General features: G+C 46.6%; 1 protein-coding gene across 1 annotated transcript in view; it reads right to left on the reverse strand.

Moving 5' to 3' along the window:
- Positions 1-11,373, reverse strand: part of LOC104496726 (voltage-dependent calcium channel subunit alpha-2/delta-4-like) — a 29,431-nt gene that overhangs the window by 9,582 nt on the left and 8,476 nt on the right. The window contains exons 6-10 of the mRNA XM_010139886.1: positions 6,746-6,816; positions 5,840-5,915; positions 3,917-3,969; positions 2,874-2,929; positions 1,478-1,498 (exon numbers count right to left, since the gene is read on the reverse strand). Of these exons, the coding sequence (XP_010138188.1) occupies positions 1,478-1,498; positions 2,874-2,929; positions 3,917-3,969; positions 5,840-5,915; positions 6,746-6,816 (277 nt within the window). The remainder of the gene's footprint in view (positions 1-1,477; positions 1,499-2,873; positions 2,930-3,916; positions 3,970-5,839; positions 5,916-6,745; positions 6,817-11,373) is intronic.

Genomic DNA, 11,373 nt, shown 5'->3' on the forward strand with positions numbered 1-11,373 from the left:
TCTTTCCCAGCAGCATAAATCACGCACCCAAGTCAGTGGATTTACTCTGGGACATGAGACAAAATCTGTCACTTCGTTACAAATGCAAAACACAGAATTTAATCAATTATCTGGTAAAATATCCTCTGTGTACATTACCATGCAGTTAAAGAGAAACTTTTGTGAGCTACAGAATTCTAGAAAGTCGTTTCCAGGCTGCATGCCTTGGCTGCAAGTATTTTTGGCTTAATTAAAAGCTTTCAAACCTCTGGTGATGACCATAAAAGCAGAAGCCCTTACAAACACAGAGAGGAAGGAGACGCTGAGAGCAGTGAAAAGTCTGTGGAAATAAACAGGTCTGCTCACCACCTCTGAAAAGCAGGTTTGCATGATGAGTGCAGTCTGAATATAGCACGTCCATATTCCAATAGCAAGTCTCACCTTCCCCGAAAGCAAGAGAAGCAGAAACAGGCTCAGTGCTGCAGACCCAGAGGTGCGCAGACAGGCAAGGGTGAGCATTAGATCCTCTGAACATAAATGCGAGCTCGATTTCTCTCTCACAAAATGTCTCCTTCTCTTCATAGTTTTTTGCGTACACCAGCCTTGGCATGTTGTCAAGAAAATGTTAACATCTCTGACAAAAATCTACAGTCCCTTCTTAACAACAGGTGCAATCCATTTCTTCCAGCCCCAGTAGTATTCTTCCACCCCACTACTCCCCCACACACACACTTGGACAACCATTTTTTCATCTTCCTCTTCTTGATACAGTAAGACACATTCCAACTGCCTCTAGTTCTCTATCTCTGACTTGCACATACATCTTGACGGGCAGAGAGCAAATCGGTGAATAGAAGGCAGATATGGAAGCAGGGAGATACAAACACTGCCACAGTCTGGACTCCTACTTGCCTGTAGGAGTGGATTTATGAGCTAAAGCATATACTTATCAGTTGAGCTGCTTGGAAGTAGTTCTGCATTCTCCTGGAGCTGGGCTGAGATTCATCAAAAGGAACTAAGCCATCGGGTGTGGAAAAGAAGACTCATGTTGCCTCTTAATAAGTGAAGTCTATGAGACCCGTATAGATTTTCCTGCAAGGCAGCACGGATTGGCCTTCGGTTTTGGCATAACAACTGAAAAGGTCGGAGCAGATGGGAACCAAAGTGAAGGACATGCCCTGGTACCAGGCTACAGGCCCATCTATGCTGCAGCAATAAGCGATAGTGTTGTCTGTGCCTGCAGTCCCTGGGGAGGCTGCTGTGTCCCTTCTTTTATTGGTTTCTCAGTGACAGACTTTCCATCACCAGCTCAGCCAGCTAAATGAGTAGCAGCATCGTTTGCTTCTTTGCAAGGCAGGGAAATAGAGCCAGACACTGCCTTGTCCTTGTCACATCTTGCTGCTAATTCCCCATTGTCCAAAAGGTGGAAAAAAGTCTTTCCTATCCTGGGATTTCTCACTAAATCCTCCTCATTTTGCTGTTCAGTGGTTCTACTTACAGTGATGGAAGACGGCCTTGGCTGAAAAAGTCGCATGACACACAGAGACAATGAAGATGGAGCCACATGACAGTTTCACAGGATGTCAGCACAACGAAGAGATGAATTTTCACACAGCAGCCATGGAGGTGGTGTGGAAGAGAGATGAAGAAAGCACAAAGGAAATGGTGATGAGCAAGGCAGCAGTGAGAATCCCCCTCCCCTTTTCCTCTCCTCAAGCAAAGAGTAAATCAAGCTGCAGCCATTTAGCCCCCAGGCAGTGACCTGCAGGAACACCAGGTCAGTCTGTCTTCCAGAAAGGACAGCCTCTCCTGCACTGCCACAAGTACTGCACTTGCTCATCTGACTCTTCCTCACCAGTTTCTGCATGGGGCCACTCCTGTTATCGTGACTGATGTCTGTTTAGCAGCATCCTGGGCAGCATAGAGGATAGCCGCAACTTCTACTGCCACCTCTGATGATCTTCTTTGGAGGAGGTGAGTGGGACCTATACAGTACCCAGACATTGGGCTGGTTCTCTGACTAGCAGGAAATTGTGGTTTCTAAAAACAATTGTTTCCCCATTACACCAGGAGGGTTCAGTGCAGAAGACTCAGCCCCACAGTTAGCAGGGAAGGTACCACTGTCTCCACTAAAAGCACCGTTAGTGCCGAATAATTAGTGAGGATGTAATAACAGCACCTCCATGGCTGTGCAGAGCACTCCTCGCCTTTCCCTTTGGGGTCTCAGGGACATTAATAGCCCCCCTGCCTGCAGGGGCAGGGATGGGGCTGCAGAGACTCCCAGGATATTTGAGACATCCTCCTCTGCTGTACTCAGCTGCTCTCAGCTGCAATACCATGTGTCATCATCTTGTCTCTTCCAGAGAGAGTCCAGTAAGAAAGTGAAGACCCCCGATGTGTTACTGAACCTTACAGGCTTTTGGGTCTCTTCGTGGGCCCCCGCTAGGCTTGGGAGAGCCTGCTGCTCCAGCCCTGCTCTGTCCTGTCCTGTAGGCCACTCTCTGGAAAGACTGGAAAGGAGCCTTTCCAACCGATGGGCTTTGCAGCTGATGGTCTCTCTCATCCCACTGCACGTAGGGTGGGGGTCCTTGGAAAGAAGAGCCTCCCCCCAGCCCAGCAGTTACCCTGAGGAAAGCAAGCAGCATGCTCCGAACCACACACTCCTTACCCTGACCGCTCTGGTGCTGTGGCAGCTTGAAATGGAGGTGGAAATGGGGAGGGAGGTGGGGTGATGGTGGGACCTGGAAGCTGGATTCCAGTGTCTGTGGAGGGAGAGGTGGCAGGACAGATGGCAGGATCCCCGCACGAGGCCAGGCTTCCCCATACAGCTTCTTCTGCCACCAGTGGCTGTAACACTCACGTGCTCTGGGGCGGCTGGACTCTTGCGTACTCACCATCTGCCAAGTTGTCTGAGTGCCAGAAACTACTCATGTTAAACTCCAAAAGGAAGCTGTCAAAAGAGCAAGAACAGAGGATGCTTTTTCAGCAGCCTGGAAGGGTGCAGGTGTCGGGGAGATGGCCCCGTCGCCCCGTGAGTATCAGTTCTAAAATGTTTACTACGAATTTTCTGGCAGTGGAAGTCTGAGATGTTTATTTTTTAAATTTTTTTTCCTCTCTGCATGACAGAGTGTGGCTCTGTATGATGAGAATATCTGTGGAATATCTGAATATTCGGGCTTTTTCCTGAAGTACATTCTGCACGGTGGGCCTCAACGTACTGTGAAGGAAGTAATGAGTACAGCAACCCCTGAGGCTGGGAGGGGTTTCAGTCACCATGGGACCCACCTGAGGAGCAGTCATGGATGGCAACCAGGGAGCCCATTCTCTGCCTACCCAGACGTAGCTGCACGTCACACTGAATTATTCTGCACCAAGATGCTCAGGTCGTTGGAGCTGGATCTCTTCCACACCTTCCCTTTTGCACACCCAGCAAGCTGAGCAGTGGTACTTCCATCCTAATTTGAGCTTGAACTCTGATTCCCCCCAGCAGTTTGAGGTAAGCCTGAATCCAGAGATTGATTCAAGGACTCCTCTCTCTCCTCCCTTGCCTGTTACTCAGAGCTGAGCTCCCTGGCTTCCCTCCTTCAGCCTTCGCCCCCTGCGAAACGAAGGTGCGCATTCACTCATCTCGGGCAAAGGAGACAGGCAAGGGGACTCGGCATCAAGGAACTGTATGGGGCCCCAGGAGACACAAGGCCTATTTCTGACTGCCACTTTGTACTGTGTGACTTCAGGTAAATCCCCGACCCGCTCTGGGCCTCTGCCTCTCAAAATGGGAATAGTAATAGCTTTCTGTCTCCCAGGAGCAAGGCGCTGAGCTGAATGTCAGGAGAAGGCTGAGAGCAATGTCCTACGTGAGGGCCTCCGCTTGCAGCTTTCTCAGCTCTCGCCCCCATTGGTCTGAGCCTCCCAAACACCCCCATCTTTTGGTACTCACATGAGGAAATCACTTATCAGCCATTTCACTGCAGCTAGAAAGGCATAAATTGGCTGGAGAACAAAAGAAGAAACAAGGAATACCGTAAGGACCTGGTCAGAAAGTTTATAATTGTTATGCAGGACCCCACATTTCAGACCAATTCCCTCTAGTGATCCGAGCTCTTGAAGACAGGCTGGAAATTCAAGGTCTGGGCATCACTGGAAAATGTTCAAAATATATCAAAAGCCAGCAGAGCTGTCTTGCTACTAATAATATCTTCTCACCCCCACTCTGTCAGGGTCAGGGAGTTTATCGCAAATGTATGAAGGACTTTGAAGATGTAATTGCTTGGTGATTTCTCTCCAGTATGGATGACCTTGAGTGCTCAGAGCAGGAGAGAAACACAGCTAAATGGGACACCACCAGTTTAGGATGCTTTCACGTTCTGAGGGCAAGTGGTGTTTCTGGGACGAGTGACAGCATTGCCCAGGATTTAGTATTATCTGCCATTGATTGATTATGCTTAACTGTGCTTTCATCCAGCTTTTCCTCAAGATGGCATGACTTCCATCATCCTCCTGCTTTTCAGCTACAGATTAGAAATCTAGCATTGTCCCAGGGACAATTCATCTGCAGAGGATCCTGCTGCTGCTTTTCTTCATTGCAACCATGTCTAATCTTCATCTCTCCCTCTCATAATCACGCCTGTATCCTCAAACCCAAAACAGATGCAGCAGTCACAGGACACAAGGTAATGTTCCATTACTGCTAAGTGACTTACCTTCGGCCAAAATAAGTCAGCCAATAGTAAAATGTATAGATGGTTGGGAATTTGACTGATTTTTAGGTATATACATGAAAAATGGACTTTCCTTGATTTCTTTCTTGGTTTTCTTTTCTTTTGTGGTTTTATTAGAGGGGAAAATGAGACATGGAGGCTGAACGTTCACCTTTTTATTCTCTTTCCCATTCACCTTGGGTTTTAGCAGCTCATATTTTGTGACATTTCTTTCAGTAATCTGAAAGTAATCTTTCAGTAATCAGAATTGGAGGATATGATCAAGCAAATATTTTCACTACAATCACAACATTTTATCTATCCAGCTTAAGTATAGCCATTGCAAAACTGACATATTGTTAAAAAATGTAACATCTTGTTTAAAAGTACTATTTTGTTGAAAATTCTTTCACTGGAAAAAAATTGCAATGCCATGCTATAAGAAGTACTTCCAGCACATTTTAAAGTATCAAAAAAATGATCATAACAGTAATAAACACATCCCTATTTATGATTGCTTTAACTAGTTTAAAGGGGCTGGAGTGTTGAGTAATTACTTAGTTTGCCTGTTTGAGGCCAGTTTAGGAAGGTAGAGTAGCATTAGATTATTAGCCTGTGTCAGGCTAAAGAGAGGTTGCATTTGGATACTGGCAAAACTATTCACTGATAGTTTTTTTTCCTGAGCAACCAGCATTTCTCTGCAGCTTTAACCCCTCTCTCTGTTGCTCTGAGCCTACTCACACTTTCCCGAAAGGCTGTCAGCTTTCTCCCAGGTGCTCTAATCCCTGACAGTGCAATTCTCCTTTTGAGCTGCTAAGTAAAACTATGCCCTGGAAAAGCATTTCTGTCCATTTCAGCTGCTAGATGGTTCCTTGGCTTTTAGGAGAAATACGGCATAGCCTAGTTCCTGCCCTCTCCCTGTTCCTTCTGAATTCCAGGGAGATCATCCTATACATCAATAGAGAACCAAACTGGAAACCACTGTCAGTGGCCATCACTGTCTCAGAAATCTGCCTTAGACAAGTTTGGACAGTCCCATCTCTTGAAGGCAAACATCTACTAAACTGTTTTGGGGAATGTGCTACATTGAGGTGTTGGAGACGTGCTAGGAGAAAGCCTCCACAGTCAAGCCCAGCGAGGGCTGCATGCCGACAGATACGTACGCTGAGCAGAGGCCGGGCACCGCTGTGGTGGTGGTAGGGTACTTTGCACATTGCTTGATAATCATACATGGTCACCCTGCAAACAAAACAAGAAAGCAGTCAAAAGTAAGCAATGCAATGGCCTACGGGACACACAGGCCAGCTTTTTCTAAAAAAATTCCTTATGGAACAACTAAAGCAGTGGCCTGCTTACAAGTGTCTTTGCTGTTTGACCAGTGCTGGATCTTGCAAAGCGAGAAATACAGACTCTGGATTAATGTAACTGGGTCAGCACAGGAGGAAATATGTCCCTGATTTCAGATGGTGAGTAAAGCAGGCTGTGAAGCATGAGTATTACAATTGTAACTAATTCAGGTCCCCCTCGTTACTGTTTTCAAGCCTCTGAAACTCCGAACTCTCTTTTGACATGGGCTAGTAGAGCGGAGTCAGGTGAACAGGGGTAGTTTTAGGGGAAAGAGAAATGTGCTCCGCCAACTGTAATGTCAGATCTGGGGGGCTCTCAAAAAAGGAAGCCCAAAAAAAAAACAAAAAAGGCTTTCCAAGTGGCAAGAGGAGCTGAAGCACTTTATACACAAAATGCTAAGGAGTGTTTCCCATAGCAACTTGCCCCAGGAAAGACAGCGGAGCAGCTGCTTTCTGGCCATGTGGAGATGGGGAGTTACAGTCCCTCTCCATGCTTTGCAGCAGGTGGAAGAGCAGGAGATGAAGAGAAACAGAATGTGTGGTGACAATGGCTGAGCAAGTCAGGAGAGGGGCCAGGTAGCTAAAGAAGCCCTTGTATCAAAATAAAAGAGTCACATGCAACAGCATGTGCATTTTTCCCTGCTCAAGTGCTGCTTATGGGGACCAATATGCTCTGACCCACACTCCAACTGAAGAAGTACAGCACAGAGATCCCCCACTTACCGCCTGAACATGCCCATGTTTAGCAGCTGGGACATTACTGAGCCATCCACTGCACCAAAAAATTTTCCAGTCTGCAAGCACGAGAAAGGATAAAAACACAATAAACTGTCAACAGTAGAATTTCCAAATGTTCGATGCCTCCAGCTGATATAGTCTGTCTGGAAGCCTAATACACGTAATGAGTATTTTATAAGGAGGCAACAGCAAGCTTTGTCCTTTGACTGGCTGAAAAGCTTGAGGGAGGACTTCCCCCATTGTCAGCTGGACATCCTGCACTGTTCCTACTGCGCTTGGAAATCACATAGCCCACGTATGTCCCTGCAGCTTGTCACAGGAGAAGGCAGACTCTCAAGCTGCAGAGGCCCAGGCACGTTGATTCACTGGGAGCCTGGGCTCTCCTGTGGGTTTTTGTGAATCCATCTTCTCTGGATCTGAATGCCTGAGTTTCTCCTGCTTGAGCCTCTCTGCTATGCTGCAGCCACAGTGGCTTCAGAAACCTCTGCTCTGCTGCTGCCCTAGGGGAATGGACCCACTACTCGTCAGGGCACCGTACAGATTTATTTAGGTAGTAAATGCAATTTTACATCTCACTGCTGTGCAAGTTCCAAGCAGGCAGGAACCCAAACAACACCACACAAAACAGTCCATCCCTTTAGCTTACACACCATGCACCGGCACAGTCAGAGCTGCTGCACAGGTTCCACCCTAGCAAAAGTTGCATTTGGGGGGCAACAATCTCCAACTACTGCTTGCATGCCTGGACTAAAAGTGCAGCTTGTGGCACTCTAGTCTCATTTATTTTTTGGAGTCAAGAAACTCACACACAGTCCCAATTCCAAATCTGGGAACCACTGCTTTAAAGACTTCAAACAACAGTTCTGGCTCTCCTGATTACTAAACCATGACAAACCTATTGTAAAAAAAGCCTCAAATCTGCCAAGTCCACTGCTTTGTTTGCAAGCAAGTAAATAAAATACTCGTAAATAACAAAATGCAGATATGAGCTGTCCTCTGTCTATTTTCCTGGCTCATGGGTCTTGGCAGAGTGAATAGCTCCCATATGCTATGGAGGCATTCACGTGGTTTGGGGGGACATTTTACTTTTCCACTGACAGGCTAGCAGTCATTTAGCATGTATTAGCAGATGACAGATGACTTCATTTATTTGAGTGGGGCATTTCCACTAAAAAAACCCCAACCCTTAGGCAGATTTACCTAAGATCATATGGTAATCATCTAACAGTAGCGTTACACAGTTATGAGGCTCTTCCCAACAGGCTTTAGAAGGCCTTTCACTGTGTAAATTGATACAAAACATCAACTCCCCTTCAAGCTTTTCGTCTGTAATCGTCTCAAACATAGTCAAATGTGTCTGAGCAAGCACTAACTTTTTTCACCTCCCTCGCTCTTTCAATCTGATTAGGGTGGTGAGAAGGGCAGCTGCTTCCAGTCTTTAATACCAGTCTACAGCCCCAGCAGGAGCCAGAGCAGTGGGAATTAATGCAGTGCAAGCTGCAGCCAGGGTAGGAAGGGCAGGGGGCCACTGCAGGATTGCAAAGGGGGTCCTCCCTGGCTAGAGATGCTGATGTCTGACCAAACTTCTCTAGGTAGGATGTTAGATACAAGTATGAGGTTCTATTAGCGTCATTGAGCGTAAGCCCTAAGGAATGTGTTCAGAAAAGCATCAGAAAACTGGCCTTTAACACCAGATCAGACATTCAAAACGCAGTGCTGTTTTGGGAATTCTGTGCAGGTACTAACACAGGAAAGCATCACTTGGCAGAAACCAAAGTGGTCCCGTACTGCAGCAACATTTTGCAAAGCAGCTTTCATTACACCCCGCTTCCTTCAGTGACCGGCTGCTGCTCTCCCAGACACCCCTCTGCTCTGTTTCTCTTAACTCCCAGCTCTGGGTAGGTTTCCACAGGCCCTCACAATTTCAGAGGTTCACAGCGCAAAGCATCACCTCTGACATCCTGTGTGACACTTGCTGTATCACATTCCCCCTGCAGCTGAGAGCGTACAAGTACATATGCAGGCTACGCGCAGGAAAGAGATGCATTCCAGAGCACACACATGTCTCAAAAGGTACATCACGGCTCACAGATATGTATGTGTCCATGCTTTGCTGCTCATTGAGCATTTTGCACTTTTGGTACACGCAAAACCTGTAGACAAATAGAATTGGTCAAACGGGCCAATCTTTGAGTGAGCAGGCAGCCTCCCTGCTTCATGGCTTAAAGCCAGCCCTTGCTTCTCCATAAACTCTGCCCAGTCCTGGTGGGATCTTGGCCTTTTAGCTGCCACTCTGCATTCTGTCCCTGGAGTCCCATCTGGGCAGAGATTGCAGACATATCCTGCAATCAGGAAGAAGGCAGCAGTCCTAGAAAAAGAGTTTTAGTGAACGAGGGCACATCTGGATGCAGCAGGCATAGGGAGCTCAAGATCTGTGATCCCCTGGCACCAAAAGGTAGCTAAAACCGCAGGGGCAGTTGAGGGGCCATCACTGCAAACATTGGCAGAAACATAGAGCAGAGCAGCCCTTGCTGCAGCACAGCCTGAGCCTGCCACTTACTTTCCCTTCCTCCCCTGTCCTCTCCCTCCCTCACTGCTGTCTCCTGACTCTGGTTACTAACTCTTCACTCCCTCTATGATGAGTCTGAGATTAGCCTGAATTAAGAGATTACCCATTCTTCCCCAAATAATCCTGCAGGGAGCTTCCAACTTGCCACTGATTAAAATCCTGAGTCCGTTTTTGTTCTCTGGTGGCTTCCAGCTGCCAGTAAGCTTCCTGCTGCCTTCAGGCAGAGGTTATTAGAGATGATCCCCCATCCTGATCCCCATCCCAGGGTTAGAGGGGAGCAGAGCCTGAGCCAGCCTGTTCTCACCCCATTCCTGTGTGAAGCTGCTCTGGTTTCCAGTGTAGTCATCCAGGGAAGGAGGTGCAGGCAACAGGAAGCCCCAGGCAGGCAGTGGGCTGAGCTCACTGTAAAGCACCACAGCTCCAAGGGAGCAAAACATCTCAGAGCCCCCGGAGCAGGTCTCCAGGACTTGCTGCTCACCCAGGTACTATATAAGGACAGAGGTACTTCAGAACCTCTCCGCTATTCTTAGCTTGTATTTTGCCCTGGGAACCAGGCATTTTGGATGTGAAAGCTCCTCGGCTGCCTTCCTCTCTGAGGACAGCGGAGGCAACAGCTGGAGAGACGACAGCCCTGGAGTCTGCCAGAATGCTTGATCTTAGAGGCATGTGGATGATGTTTATAATTTACCCAAATCCACTTTAATGCCATGTCTTTGCTAGTCAGATCTTTCAGACACAAGCCTTTGGAAAAACCCATTTTCCATAAGATGCAGGAAAAATACAGTGATGAAACCCAAGAGGGCAGTGCTGAGGACAAACAGTAGATGTGGTAGCTAAAGGGTGTAGTTGCTTTTATCTATAGACACATGCCATAGGACTCAGTAAATCACCTTTGAAAATGCCACAGGGGTCAGAGGAGGAAACAGCAACTCCTAACACTAACAGGCCATCCTGCACATGCAGTAGGGCCAGAGTAGGGAGCCAGTAAAACTTTGCAGCATTTTACTTCCTTATTTCCTCTAAATATGCACCTAAAAATTCCTCTTCTTTCTTTTCTGTCCTAGCTACTTTGAGGTCAATGTCACTACTTCACGCTTTGCTCTTTAAACAGAACTTCTTTAACAGCATCTTGTAAGGTTCAAGGCTTTTAGAAAAAGTGAAATGCAGTTCATCCATTTTCCCTTATCCCCTAAGCTACTTACACTTTCAAAGAACTATAGCTGTTAAGATAAATTTTCTTCGTTTATAGAAACTGTGATGCCTGTCCCAATCACATCCATTGGGTGTTCTGTTACTTCATTTTTAATTTCCATTTCAACCTGTTTGCCACACCTTGAAGAAAGTAATTCCTGGGATTGGATCTACTGACTTTTGGAAATATGCATACAGTATTTGTTAACTCCAGTACTATGGCAATTTTAATGAAACTCCGTATCTCCCTCAGTAACAAAACTGCTTCATTTCCTATTTCATCTATAAGTCCATTTCTTCTGTAAGTCTTGCTATTGACTTACTGTTTTGTAGTTTATAAGGTTGTTCCAACACATCACTTTTGGACATACAAATCTAAGGCATTTTATTGTTTCGAAACAAATAGCTCTGTGGTAAACTTACTGGAGAGCAAAAAAGTATAGTTAAGCCATGCAGTGATGGGAAGTGTTGACTCTACCCAGGCTGCCCATGATGTCACATCAGAAACTGTGCCTCTTCAGCTCCCTAGAAACAGTCATGGAGGTGCTGGCAGCAGGAGGAAAGGAAGTAACTTTTGTTGCTTATATTTTTATTAGTATTTGAGTCTTTTTCCTTACTCCTTTCACCTCTGTGAGTTCAGTAAAGCCTCCAGTTCTTTAGTTGTGCTCGTGTTTTCAATTTGCTTAAAGCTTTCATCTTTCTTTTCACCTTTGACATTTTGCTGTTACTGTTCCTTCAGTTTCCATTCTTGAAGAACACCTGCTTTGACTTCAGTTATGCTGAAAAACAGTGCTCCCTTCCCTTCCCTTCCCTTCCCTTCCCTTCCCTTCCCTTCCCTTCCCTTCCCTTCCCT

Source organism: Buceros rhinoceros, unplaced genomic scaffold (genome assembly GCF_000710305.1).
Source record: "Buceros rhinoceros silvestris isolate BGI_N320 unplaced genomic scaffold, ASM71030v1 scaffold21377, whole genome shotgun sequence".
Lineage (NCBI taxonomy): Eukaryota > Metazoa > Chordata > Aves > Bucerotiformes > Bucerotidae > Buceros > Buceros rhinoceros.